The sequence below is a fragment of the Falco naumanni genome, chromosome 2 (assembly GCF_017639655.2).
Source record: "Falco naumanni isolate bFalNau1 chromosome 2, bFalNau1.pat, whole genome shotgun sequence".
Taxonomy (NCBI): domain Eukaryota; kingdom Metazoa; phylum Chordata; class Aves; order Falconiformes; family Falconidae; genus Falco; species Falco naumanni.
Window position 1 is genome coordinate 94,073,032 of NC_054055.1, and position 14,916 is coordinate 94,087,947.

Consider the following 14,916-nt stretch of genomic DNA (forward strand, 5'->3'; position numbering starts at 1 on the left):
GTACTTTGCTAACATAGCTGTCACTTCAAAAAGTTTTTGTCCTGATAACTTCATTTATATGTACCCTACTCTCCACCCTGACTGTGGGAAAGCCAGGCAGTAGGGTGCCTTAAACTGTTTGTAAAATAAGCCTACGAAAGGCTTTAAGTCATCCTCTCCCAAAAACCTCAAGTATTGTTTCAGGTGTAAAAGTTTCAGTTGCATTAGCCACTCTGCAGCCATCCTGAGCCTTCCCCACTACCTGCGTGTCTTTGGTTACCAGATCCACACTTTTCCACCACTCCATTGCAGGTTAGGCAGGTTGTTTTCAACTACAAATGGTATGTAGCCAAGAGGATTACAATTGCATGGTCTCCACTCTTACTAGGGAATTAAGGTACTGAATAAATTGATTGTTTCCCTGTGTATTTCCTACTTGGTTTGAAGTCTACTGCAATCCCTACAGGCAATTATCTCAGCAGCTCGGTCAGGGGGGAGAGAAAAATCCAACACTTAGGACCACAAAGCTCCTACTGGGCAAGTATTGTACAGTCAAACGGTGACGTCTTTTAGATCCCTTTTCTCCAACTCGTAATATGATTATATTTACTTCATCTAGAAAGAGTTTCCCATGAACAGGTAGAAACTATAAATGGCAGTCTTCTACGGAGGCTTCAACTCGCAGTATGCTGTGGTGTGAATTGACAGCACACTGGCTGTTCTGTACTAACTCCTTACAGGGACAGTAAACACTTAACACACACGTAACACAGAAATAAGCATATACCAAATAAGTTTTACTTCTCTTTCTATTTGTACTCGGTATGCATCCAGATGTTGCAGCAGTTCAGAGGGACAGAGTAGCTAGAGTACTTGACATTCACACCTTATATAGGACTTAAACTTTTAATTTTCTGAAGCTTAGCACACAATAAACTAGGTTCCTTTATTAGGAAGAAACATTTTAATGTGCAAGAACACTTTATTTGAAACTCAAATAATCTGGTGCCCTATTGGAAAGAATTCTTTGTCAGCTCTATGTTTGATCAATTAGCGATTTCTAAAAGTAATTCTCACTTTGTTTTGGGAGTTTCACTACTTTTTCCTCTGCTGCTCGATCTCTTTTTACCCCTGCTCCTGGATCGAGAGGAACTCCGACTTCTGCTCCTACTGCGTGTTCGACTATGACTTCTGCTGCGACTGCGGCCTCTTCTCTTTCTTCCCCTGCTGCGAGACCTTCTCCTTTCCCGACTTCTTGACCTTCCAGATCGGCGCCTTCTCTTGTTTTTGCGGCGATTCTTTTTTCTCTCTGATTCTCCATTTCTCCGGTAAGAATGATCCGGGCTTGGACTGCCCCTCCTCCTTGACCGGCTGTAATAGTCATCACGATAGCTCGTTCTGTTTCTCCTTTCAGAGTTTTTAGACAACTGATTAGTCCGTTCAGGAGAAATACGTATGTCTCTATTGGCCTCCCAAAACTCATTGTTTGGATTTTTGAATACATGAAGAAAGTTGCAGTGTTTCCCTCTTGGACACTTCTGCCTTTCAAATAAGCCTGCAACAGATTAGGGTTTGCTTTTTTATGAACCAGACCTGTTAAATCTTTCTTCATTATGTACCTACTGGAAAGAAACTGAATTTTGCTTCTAAAGTAAGAAAAACATGCATCTGACCACCTATCAATTTATTTCACACAAGGTTAATTTTTAATATGTACTTTTCTGGGAATTAAATTTTTAACAGCTATGACGATTTTAGCTTAAATTTTTCATATATTATTTTACTACCTTAATCTAAGAATGTAAATATAGAAGTCACATGTTGATAGTTACTGCTAAGAACTGCTGATGGTTCAGAAACTGCTGTTGCTTTTGAAAGAGATAGATTAGTATTTCCTGTAGTTTCACCTTACGATTATTTCCAAAGCTAAGATCCAAACTTGCTTTCCCAGTCCAGGGAAATTCCACTGGAATGATTCAGACACTTAACTGACACAGAATGGATATTCCCTTTCTTTCCTAGATCTGCACAAGCAAGTTAGCATATTTGTCTTCCAAACAGACATTAACTACAACATTAGGCAGATCTGAAAGCCACAGGCTAATTCCCCCTTTCACTTCTGTAAGTATTCTTCCAACAACACACATTGTCTTTTCCAAGTGTTTATGTGACTCACCACATATAGCAGTTTTCCACCTTGTCACCGGACAGAATTCACAATGAAGCTGACGGCCCGCATACCATCGTCCACTGAATAGAGCAAGAGCTGCCTGACAGTCCTTCTCCCTTTAAAAAGTAAAAATGACGCACAGCATTATCATCATACAATCATTTAACATGTTACTTACCAACTTTAGGTTCCCATTACAGTACGAGAACAAATCACTTTGATTATACAAACAGTGTTCATTACTGGACTTTGGAGTTCAGTTCTAAAACCTTAGTAAGATTGTGAGTACTTACGACTGATACTGGACATACACATTTCCTCGCAGGTGAGGCTCATAGTTGCAACTGACCTAAGGGGATGGAAACATGAAGTTAGCACAACGGAAGGTTTATGCTGTAGAGCAGCTCACACATGCCGAGATGGCTGCCATGCTGATTCACGATAGCTCATTGATGCGAACTTACATTATTTTCTTCTGAAGACTTAAGTTTTAGCCGGGGCAGGGTGTGTGTGGATAAAAAAAAGCAGCCCTTCTGGCTTTGACTGCTTCCAGCATTACGCTGTGATTAACTCTGGGACCTCTGCTTCACTTAGCCCACAAGACAGCTTGTACTAATTGTCTTACACTTGTCCGGGCCAACCCTACTGTGCAGCAGCCAAATCCTACTCTGAAAACAATTAGCAATATCCTCACGTGGAAATGTGGGATTCATTATGGTAAGAGACTCTTTAGAGCAATTTACCTGCACAGCATCCCTGTGAGATGAGTTAAATAAGCTGAAGTCACTAGCTTGCACTGTACAGTTTTGAAACATCTTTTTTTCGTAACAATTTAGCATTCAGAGTATCTCTAAAGCTCTCAAAAATACACAATTTACCTTCCAAAAAGCATGTTGCTAGTTAAAAAAGACTCTGGGACAGGCAGGCCCAAACAAGCTTGAACCTGGCTCTCCAGGGCAGGACTGTGAGCCCAGCCTTTTGCCTCCAGGCCTCTCCCAGTCCCAGCACCAACCTTTCATTGCTGAACCCTGACTGACCCTCAGAGAACACCTCTGCACTGGGTTAGCGAAGGGCTTCAGACACAGCAACAAGCAGTTCCATAATTAAATATTACAGAATAAGCAGTCAAACTATTTGAGATAAAACAACATCAACACAAGAACAAGTGAGAATGGTTTTGTCATAGGTGCTTTTGGGTGGGAAAAGAAGTGTGTTTTGTCAGGATCCGCCAGATTCTGGAGTAGCTTCACAGAAGGAACATGGGCTACGCTGGAAAGGGAAGTCAGCTGGGTGAGGGGTGTGTATAATCCAATTCTAAATGCTAGCAGAGACTCAGCTCAATCAGTTAAGATCTCTGCAGCCAACATGTAATTTCTAAGCATCTTTAATACAATTAAAGTGCCCATAAGAATCATATTACAGTTGAACAATTGCTTCAGAAGCTAAGAACCATGACGCTGAAAGCTCTTACCCTGTTATTAGTCACAGGGACCCAAGTATGTGCAACTTGGCACAGTTAGATGGAACAATGATACCAAGTCAGGGATCCAAGTTTGATGGTAAGACAGCATTTCAACCCACACTGCAGTGAGAATCTACATCCTGTCTTCTCAGATGGAGCACAGCTTGCTAATATCCCATGAGTCAAACTACGGAGGGGATACTCCTCCAAACAAGTCAAGGTTTCTTATCTATAAAGCTTATTATACAACTACTGAAAATTCAGTTTTCCTACTTTCCTCTTGCTTGAAATGCTAATACAATCTCAGTTCTGAGGCAGCTGTCAGTAGATAGAAACAAAAGGGAGAAAAGGCACTGCTTGCCTCCTGGTGACTGCAGGAGAACACTCAAGAATGGCAAGCAGGAAGGGATGCTGCAACAGATTCTGCTACAAGGAGATTTCATCATCCAAGCTGCGTATTTTGGGGCAACATGGGACTGTTAACATACATCATTCATCACCAAGATCTCCATTTACTGTTTCCTCTTTTCCCCCCCATAAGAAATCATAACATAAATGGGAAAAATTCTGTACAGAACATTCAGCAAAACAAATGCATGAACTGAAGATGGATAACAAGCCTCAACACCTTTTTTACATAACATTACATACATTTACATAACTTATCCTTTTAGAATTCCTCCTACTGAAATATCTACCACCTTTTCAGTCTATTGTAATTTGATTTTATTTGATCCAAGCAGTCCTAAAATGACATTGTTTGGGTGTATACTCCAAATACACTTTATACCGCCACTATTTCATTCCTTAGACACAAATACAATAGCCCAGATATATTTATATTGTCTACCCATCTTCACAGACCCTCTGGGTCTTATCTCAGGCTAAGTAAAGCAGGGACTGTGAGGTAAGTGGATTGTTGAGCGGTATGAATAACTTGCAATATAAAAAGCACAAGCTTTTGTAACTCAGAGAATGGGAAGGAAGATTCACCCAGAGTAAGACAATGCTCTGTCAAAGCAGTGACATCTTACAGCAGTGTAAGTTTACAGGTGACATCAGAGATGCACAGTTTGCTGTAAGGGCACTACAGTTCTCTAAAGTACGTGGGGTTTAGCTAGGGCATGTTGGACCAAATTCCTGTTAAGGCTAGTAAAACACAACTTCTGTGGTAGATGTTACGTATATTACAAGCTGTTACGCTCAGATGCGTACCTTGAATTGAACAACCTTCCCCACGTTTTGGAACTCAGGGAGCACATCCTCGTAGAACTCAAGGAACTGCTGGTACGTCTCCTCGTCACTGTACTCAAGACTCGCGTCTGTGTCATAGTCATCTCTCCGGCACTGCTCCATGCCAAAAGTAATGAACATCCCTCGAACGAGTAGTGTCTTACTAGATGTTGGATAGTTATGCTTGCGAGAACACCTGGACATTGTAGTGAAGGAAAAGTGAAAAGATCAGCACCTTCAGTAGAAGATGCACGTGTTAAAACTTCAAACATTTGCCATTTTTAGTAACAGTTATTAGAAAGAAAATCCAGTAGTGGACAATCAACATATTTAAATTATTAAAACAAATTGTTTGGAAGTGAGTTTGTATATAATCTTAATGCTTTCTGCTGTGCCTAAATACATTCTTGCTTAAAAAAGCATGCCTACAAAAGCTATAGGTAACAGTACCACAGTAAGCGCTAAGGCAATTTCTTTTAGGCTGCTAGGGTTAAACGTGTTCCTCATTTCTGAAGGGCTTTATAGAAAGACTACTGACAATGTTTTACATTGTAAAGCAAGTCCTTACTCTTGCCTTTGCAAACTGAACAACTTTTACTGAAGTTGTTCTCATTGTATCGGGAGTGGCGAGGGGGAGTGAAGGAAAGAAAGCATGTTTAAACCTGAAGTTGGATGAATACATATTTTTCCACTTCTAAAAAAAATGATTCTTTTAAGTCTTCTCTTAATCTGCATCTTCTTAGCAGTCAAAAAAATTAATAGGTCTCCCTCACCATCCATCGTATTCAGGCTGCCTCCCTCACCTGCTGAAATACAGTTCTCCCCTACAGACCTTTAGATTCAGTAAAGACACAGATGTTAGACTCCATGTTTATTTCGCTGTGTTTTATGACCTCCCTTTCAAACACTTCCCTGAGCAACTGGGTCAGTCAGAAATTGACTCTTCACTTTCTGGTTGACACCTTAGACTTCAAAAAACAAACCAGAAAAAACAAAACTCCAAACCCAAAACTAAAACCAGAGACATTTTTTTTTTTTTTTAATTTTAGAAGCTGCATCCTTTCACTGTTCTTTTTGAATAGAACTCAAAATATTACACCCAACCAATACTGTCTGTACACAAAATGAATATAGCACATGGCAGAAGAAAAGGCACCCCAATGAAAATGAATAACCCAAAATCCAGTATTACTACAATATATCAGGGTTTGAATTACAAGGGAAATTAATAACAGTGAATTCAGCCAGTTTTAGCTTCTCCAAGGCATAGTGAGATTTGACAAGATTCAACAACTATTTTATGGATAGCACTGGCTCTCAATTTTTCACCACTGCAGTTTATTTCAGCTTCCAACCCATTCTTCCAGTCCTTATCCTAGCTGTATCTCAGTCCTTCAACTTAGAGTCAACACCAGTTTAAAATGGCCAGAATATGAAGGTAGCAGGTATGTGAGTAGAAGGAAGGAAGATAAAGGAGAGGTAACTAAGATCAACAACTGTAGGTGAGAGAAGGACAGAATACGATGTTTCTCAGTATTTATTCACAAAGGCTATTCACAGTTCAAAGCAAAACTGATTTTTATGCAATCCATAATTAATCCGAGAAGGTTATCTCCATTAAATACCACTGAAACAAAAATACTGCGAAGGTTACGAAGAACTAAACATTTGAAAAGCAAAAATGCTGCCTGTGGTGAAATAGGTGGCCAGAGTTTTATTCAGGAATTCAACACGTATTTCAGAATAAAGATGTGGACTTGAAGCTTCCGTAGAGTTGGATTATCACATAATTATCCACAATATATGTCACACTAAACCAAGTTACTTTTAGGATAAAGAAAACTACAATAGCTGGACCATACCTGTTTCAGTGATACAAGTTAGTAAAACAGCCTTACTAGTTTCTGCTGAAGATTCATGTAGTAAATATTAGGGTCTTTCCTTGCTGAACTATTGTTCCTTAACACACATAAAAATGCAGGGATTTTCTAGCCAGATGCCGCATTTGGGTCATCATCTTTAATGGTCGCCGATGAACCTGTACTCTGTGAGCCCATTTATTTTTTAGGCTTCCTCTGTGACTGCCGGCAACGAGTTTTGCCATTTGTTTTGTATGAGAAAATACTTTTTTTTTAAGCTGGTAAAGAGTCAGAGACACCTAAACTGTTTCATAATAAAAGCAAATAATCCTTCCCATCCTACTCAAGAGTTCAATGTTCACTTACCACAGCCGCCCTCCTTCATCTCTCTAAAAGCAGGCTCTACACTAGTTAGCCACTCCTACAGAAGCTGTTCCTCATCTCTGATCATCTTGTTGTCCTCCTCTGTCCTTGCCTTTTACTACACTTTCTTTCCGATAGGGCACCCGTACTAGCGTAACAGAATCAAGAATGAACGTATCACACATTTAAACAGCATACTAACAGAATTCTGGAAGCTACAGAACAGCTTTCCACTGTGCAGATGTACCTTAACTTGCTTTATTCCATTTGAGATTTGATTTTATATTTAGACCATGGGACATATGCAAATTAAACAAGATAAGAAAACAACAACTGACATATCAGACCTGTAGTAGTAACAGAAATCAAATATATTCTGTCTGAATACATCTGTGCATGTGTCAGAGCTCAGGAAGCTTGACCAGAATGCACCACCATATGCTATAACAATAAATAGTTCAATTCCAGCCAGGCAACACTTTTGCTCTGTGTCTAGCTCCATCGTGAGTAACGGAACCACAGCCAAATAAATGAAAGTAATTTATATAGCATTTTTTTTCAGTTTGCATATAACCTAATAAGTTACTTTCCTTTTATCTCTCCAAAACACTTCTATGCTGGTAAATAGTCAATTGATTACCTGTCTCCAAATCGGCAGGAACCTGTTTTAATATAAAATGGGCAATTTGCTCTATCCTTCTCTGTTCCTATATTCTCTGGGGGCTCTGGGTTATGCCAGGAAACACCATTCTCCAGCTGTGGAAAAAACATTAAAATACAGAAGTTAGAAAAGAGTAAAGAAATGTAACGTCCAAATAAAACCACAAATTAAATCCACATGCAATTATTGGCACTGTGTTACTACATGGCAAGCTGAAATCTACTCCAAGCATTGTTTTACAAAGAGGAAAGTAACCAGCGTATCCAGTATAAAGAATGAGGATATGCCTTGAGTCTCTGGTGATGGAAACCTCTTTTCTTGGCAATTGTTCAGTTTTAAGCCTATAGTCATGATTTCTTTTTAACACAAACAAATCACTAAACTGGATGTTTTCTTTTGCTACAGGAAACTTAAGATCTTAAGTGTTTATAACTAAAAGAGTTGCAATATATTTGCTCCTCAAACAGCAATTTCTTTTGTTATCCATGAGAATTACAGCTATTGGGACAAATTCATAGTTAGCACTGGAAGTAAAAGCCTCCATACTGATCATGTTGGGCCACCATGATTTCTATAATTCAGAATGGGATTATCAAGTTGCAAGCCTTGACTGACTACAAACAAAACATTTAAAAAAGCAAATTTTCATTTTGTTAGATCTGTAACAGAACAGCACTGCCACATCAACAATAAGTAACTGAACCCTGAACTGATACTATAATGAAGTCTCTAACATACCACGTTTCTGCCTATTCCTTTGCAGAAACAGCTGCTAACCCATCTTGAGCTCTGGGTAGCTAGCAGTTCAGAGCATTTTTCTACTCATATTATGAAAGTTAGATTCCCTGCCTAAAGAAATGTTTAAACAATTTGGAATTGATTGCAACTCCAGTGTAGCTATGGCAATCAACATACAATGGATTAATGAGGTTAAAACTTAATTTTCATATTCATGCAGTGGTTTAAGCAGAGCAAGAATCTTCACAAGTTTATCCATGTGACAGGGATGAAAAGCTAAATTATTCTTTAAGGCAACAGTAAAGATTGAATTAATCCTCTCTAAGATTCAAATGAAAACTGCAGTTTTCTTTACTACACACTGCCAGCTTGAGATCCATGCTCTTCCAAGCCACCTGAGCAGCCAGCTTGTCCCTCCCCCAACTTTTTTTTTCCTTATGTATCTGTCCTCACCTCTACGGCTGAATCCTTTTATTTAGAGCATGCCATCTGCTTAAAAAAGCAAGTTTGCCTTGCCACCCAGAAGGACTGACAGATTTATTTAGAATGCTAATTCACAAATAAACCATCATGCATAGTGTGTTTTCAACAGCACACAGCAATATTTCCAGATTCATTTTGACTCTCATCTCCTGAACAGGAATGAGCATGCACAACTGCACTGCTACCAACCAGCCAGAAATATGCTTAATTATGTTCCACCCAGTAAACAATTGTTCATGGCTCATGCAAGCCACTACATATTAAATTTACTCAGGCCATTAGTTCTTGAGAGCAGATGGACAACATGCTAGAAGGCAAACACCAGATAGCAATTAAATTACAGTTATTTTTCAAAAAGTCTCTGCACATACCTGGCTTTCAGCTTGATCCAGCATCCTCTGCACAGCTGCCTATAAATGGTGCAAACACAGGACTAGTGAAAACCCTGAGGACAGGCACAACATCTGGTTTCTTTAGTTAAGAACCTAATTTACAATATCAATGATTATGCATAATACAAGTTTGATGGGGTTTGCTTTAAAACCACAAATTTTACTTTTGCTCTGTAGAAATTCGTGTTCTACAAAGCTCTTAAAGGATACATCAGACATGACCCTCACATAGATTATTTTTCTAAACTAAATGCTAGACAACTTAAAAAGTTTCATTTTCTTCTCTTTTAAAACTATCACTGAACTATTGAATACCTAAATATATTGCCTACTCTAGTACTCAGTCCGGTTACAGTTAACTTTGTAATCATGTAGTTGCACTAAATGTTTTAACACTCCTTTTACACTCCATGTAACACACAGAAAACCACATTGCTTAGTGAGCCTCTGTTAAAGCAAAACATGTAACTGTTAAGAAACTTCTACTACCATAAATTCACTGTATCTAGCCTTCCAAATACAGGAACATAATGAGGATATTCTTCCCCTTTTTTCTTCTAATTGAGCTGAGCAAAACAATAAAGTCACTCTCCAAAACTGGCTGGAAATTAGTTCTAACTAATTATTCTAGGAAGTTCCAAGAAAAAAAGACATTTAAAATAACCAACACAAGAAAATGTGCTAGTATTGTTGTGCTCTGGAAGAGAATTAATTAGATTTAAAAAGAGGAAGAACATATAAAAATAAAAAAAATGCAATCCAGGATGAGGACCCAGACAGCATCTGGTACTAATCATCAAGTATGTCAGATATTATCCATCCTATTAAAGAAAAAACAAACAAAACTCACACACACACACACAAAAAAAAAACAAAACCAAAAACAAGTCAAGACCCCACCAAACCAGGAAATCTATTTTCTCATTTTAGAGAGGGGGATTTTTTTTTTTTTTAAATCAGCAAGTCAGAATTTGAATAAACTGCTGTTTCAAGAGACACACCAAATCACTCAAACAACTTCCCACTGCTGAAATGGGTGGCTCTGCTCCCAGCTGGATACTCACTTTCTCTCTGGGTGCCTGCCAATGCCCTCAATGAGCCAATTTAACACACTAAACCACTAAAATAAAAACCAGAAAAAAAAACCAACAAACAAATCAAACAAGCCAACAACCAAACAATGAAAAGCAAGTAGCTTCCATCTAGTTCAGGGAACCAAATTAGCCATTGTTCAACTCTCTTGGAATTGTGTATCAACCTTAAATAAAAGATTCGCGAACATGCTTTTCTCTCCCTACTCTGCAAAGAGAGAAAGGGACACTTAACACAAGAGGAAGTAAGACAAGAAATACCACAACTGCTGTTCTTTTTCATTCCTCATGCAACTGTTACGTAATCAGTGACATAACCAGCTATTAAATGCAGGTGACAATGTTTGCTAATGTCCCTTCTGCTGTGGCAGGAGACACAGACACAGTAGCAAGACACCTCCTAGTGAAATGACCAGAATCTTTTTGTCATTGTGGAGAAGCTAAAATGACCAGATCCTAGAAACCTGCCATCACCCCTTACTGGCAATAGGCCAGTCACAACACTGGATTTCTGTACAGGACATCTTACATCCAGGTCATTTAACTTCTAAAACTTATGAAGAATGCATCGTTAACAGAGATGTTATCAATGATTAGTATTCTTCAGTATCATTTTTCTCTCCACCCAAGGAGCTCCAAAAAAAAAGATACGTCCTGTTGGAAGAGTCAGGTAAAGAAGAGCTGTAATACATCTTTTGATTAAGAACTGTGTAAACGAACAGCACCAATGTAATTCCATATTCCATATCCTCATTGGGCATTTTCTTCAACACTGACTGTGTTCAACTGGTACATTAAGTAAGGATTATCTTTAACGCAAGATGTGCACATATCAGAATCTGCATTCACAGCCTGTCTTTGTATTTAACTGGTGTAAAAAAAGTACGTACTATGAACAATATGATGTGTTAAAATTAGTTACCCTTCTAGGTATATGAATTCACTAGACCCTCTTTAACAGTGAATAACAGATTCAGGAATTCAGACAGAATGGAGAGAAGAAGTGACTAACACATTTATACATTTGCTAATCAGAATAAAATCCCTCTTCAACATGTATAGACTGATATATAGCATCTGATAATGTAAGAGGATATGTAACATGTTTATCCTCCCACAGCCAGGAATCACCTCTCTCTCTCTCTTCTCCTGTTGTTTCTGCTGTGCCACTTCTCTCTCTTTTCTTTGCTGCTCTTCCCATTCTTCTTTGATCTTCCTCTTTATGATAAAAAAATATTTTAAAACATTATTTAGGGAAACAAATGCTTTAAAATCAAATACAAACCTATCATATTGTATGAAAACCCCTTGTCCACTAAGTTTTCATTCAGTCATAAGCAACAAAATCTCTGGACAAAAAGCCTTTTAAAAAGAGGGGTTTTTTAATTTTTAATTTTGTTCTTCTAGAATGAAAGAAAGAGGAGCTTACACATTCAAACATACCAACATCAAGAAAACTGGTTCCACTACAGAACAGTACAAGATATTACACTAAGTCTATCTTATTGCCAGACTGAACTGTAACACTGTTTATACATCACCTCCTCTTCTTCTTGACGTTTTCTTGCAGCCTCTTCTTTTTCTTTCTTAAGCTTGAACTCTTCTTGCGCCTTTTCTTCCCTCAGCAACCACTGCTCATGTAGTTTTTGTCTACCAAGGAAACCAGATATCACTTAGACAAAATTTACTGACTACCCACAACTGATGCAATCATCATGCATGTAATTCAAATTTATTAGTTCAGCAATGACCACAGCTTATGTAATCTTCTTTAAAAGAGAAAATTACACAGGAATCATTCAGGCTTCAAAGAAAAACTGTGTAGCCTGAAATATAAGAGAAGGATTCTGTTTTACAGAATACCTTGAAACTTTTCAAAGTATCAAAATGGAATTGACTACTGCATATATGCCATTTTCTAGATTTGTCACCTTTCTGCCTCAAGTTTTTTTTCTTCTTCTTCTTCTTCCTCATCTTCTTCCAGTTCCTCCTCTTCCTCCTCAGACACTGATTCATCTTTTTCTGTAGCTTCTGTGAAAAAACAGAACAATGCACATAAATAACTGGATGTTATATTCAGTAAAGAGACACAAAATTAGATCTTTTTAAAACAAAAAAAACCCCACTGCTAGTTCCACTGACAAGACAAAACATTTGACAGTTACCTGAGTCTCTTAGCTTGGCAAGTGCCTGCCGCTTTTTTTTCCGCTTTTCTTTCTTCAGAATAGCTCTGTGTTTTTGATGGCTGAAGATGAGAGATTATTATTTACATTAATACGGCCAAAGGATTTTTAATGTCATTCACGCAGTACAAAACCTCACAAACTGCAAAATTAACACCTATTCATATGGAACAGTAACAACTGCCATGACAATATGAAATCTATAGCTGTGTTGTTAAGAGCTGCATGTGGACAACAGCAACAATCACATCTGGACACAACACACAGGGTCTCATTCTTCTTGAATGCAGTACCTGACATTATCACCAACTCCACGAAATCTCCTTTAGTTCCTGAAACTTGGTCACTAGGTAAGATTAGACAGAAAAATTTGGGGATCTCCTGCCCTGTAATTTTAGCACGTTCTAGTCTTCCTCTCTTTTACAGGGTATGATGCTTTAAGTCCTTTCCCTTCTCCCTTGATATTGATCCTATTGATTAAGGCAGCAGTCTTAATGTATAGATAAAAAAAGCACACTTCACCACCACAGATAACGCTCAGGTCTACTGTTCTGCTACTGAAAGTTGTCTGACAGCTCCGCAAGGCTGCCTAGAAACAGCACCATGCTTTGACTATGGTTAAAAACCCTCAAGTATCTGAAAACTTTTTCATGTCAACCCCTTTTCTGTTTTTTCAGAGCTCTTCTTTCTACCCAATTTGTAAAGGAAAAACGTGTGTGTGCGCATGCATTTCAACTCCGGTCATTCTGCCACACCAAATGTTGACCAGAGATCAACATCTTCCTGTTTTAGAGTATGTAATTTTAAAAGATTCCATAGGTACAACTCAGACAACCAAAACCTCACCCTCATCTCTAACTCCCCTGTTAAGGGTAACTCACAACCTCACCACCTGCACACCTGTGCCTGCCACCAGTAACACTGTGGTGGTTATCCCAGCAGCAGAGCACTTGCCCTCAAAGACCAACGCCTGACTGTGCGCAATGCCTGCATCTGTACCTTCCACCTTTGATCAAGCAAGCCTAGTGACTCCTCTTGTAATGTCACCTGCCTGAAAAAAATCTCACCTGCTCAGCAGGTGCCTAGGGCTGACAAGCCAGTATACCTCCTTCCCAGCTCCCAGGCCTTCTTAGCTACCCTTGAAGCCCAAGGAAGGAAGGGAGAAGGCAACGCTCCTGCTCCCAGGCCACAGCAGCACTTGAGGCGGTGCACAAACAGGTGAAGCGCCAAGAAGCACCGGCTTAAGGGTTGGGGCTGCCCTCCCGCTCCAGCCACACGGCACCGGCGAGCACGGGCCCTCCAGCGAACGCGAAACGCAGGTGCTTGCAAAGACCTGGAGGCCCGGAGCGGGGATCCCGTCAGCCCCGGCGGGGCCGGACGGGGCTGAACCCAGGCACGCTCATGCCGGCTGCCTCCCCGCGCCGCGGCCCTCGCCGAGCCCCGGCCCGCCCCCGCCCGCTGCTTCCCCGGGCGCGGGGCGCTGAACGCGGCCCCGCCGGCAGCGCGCGCCGCAGCGGCGGCGCCCCCCCGCGCCGGGCCTCAGGCCCCCGCCGCGCCCCCCGCTTCCGGCCCCGCCCCCGGGCGCCCCCCGCGGCCCCGCTCGCCGCCCCCCCCCAGCGCCAGGCCTCGCTCCCGGATGCCGCGCGACACGGGCGCCGGCTGCACCCCCCGCCCTCCCGCGCGGCGGCGGCGGGCCGGCCATGGCCGCTGCCGCACGTAGCTGCGCCACTCCCAGGCCCGGCCGCGAGGCGGCCTCAACCGCGGTCGCCGTGCGGCCAGGCAGCGTCGGCCAGGGCTGGACCGAGGCTCTCTTCGAGGGTCCCTGGGCCCTTCCCCTTGCCCCTGGGGGCGGCGGGGAGGCCCCGGCCCGGGCCTGAGCCCGGCCTCACCTCAACGTCCCCAGAGAGGACTCGGGCAGCAACATGGGCGCCGCCATCTTGCGTTACCAAGGGGATGTCACGTGACGCCATGGCGGAAGGGCGCAAAATCCCTTCCGGCAGCCGCGCGGGGCGTGGGCGGGGCGAGCCCGCGCGCCGGGAGGCCGCTGGGGAGCTGGGCTCGCGAGCCGTGTGCCCGAAGGCGGCGGCGGCGGCGGCGGCTGGGCCCCGGCACCGGGGAGCGGGAGCGGGGCGGGCAGCGCAGTAACCGGCGTGAGGCGGCTACAGGCGGCGTCGTTCGTCGGTGCCCCTGCCGCGCCGACCCTAGGCGGCCAGGGACGGGCCGCTGGGCGGGGAGCGGGCGGCCTGGGCGCCGTGTGCCAGCCGGCCGTGGCCGCCGGGTGAAGCTGCCGCGCTGTGCGGCG

The 14,916-nt window shown here is 41.8% G+C and overlaps 1 protein-coding gene across 1 annotated transcript; it reads right to left on the reverse strand.

Annotated features, from left to right (window-relative positions):
• Nucleotides 1–755: 755 nt before the first annotated feature.
• On the reverse strand, nt 756–14,580 carry ZRSR2 (zinc finger CCCH-type, RNA binding motif and serine/arginine rich 2). The gene is made up of 11 exons (XM_040582671.1): nt 14,504–14,580; nt 12,597–12,676; nt 12,363–12,462; nt 11,973–12,081; nt 11,563–11,649; nt 9,320–9,358; nt 7,707–7,822; nt 4,827–5,040; nt 2,443–2,498; nt 2,156–2,265; nt 756–1,534 (listed from the first exon to the last, which is right to left on the reverse strand). Exons 1-11 carry the CDS (start codon nt 14,548–14,550, stop codon nt 1,053–1,055), a joined length of 1,440 nt encoding a protein of 479 aa, XP_040438605.1. The 5' UTR covers nt 14,551–14,580; the 3' UTR covers nt 756–1,052.
• Nucleotides 14,581–14,916: the final 336 nt, after the last annotated feature.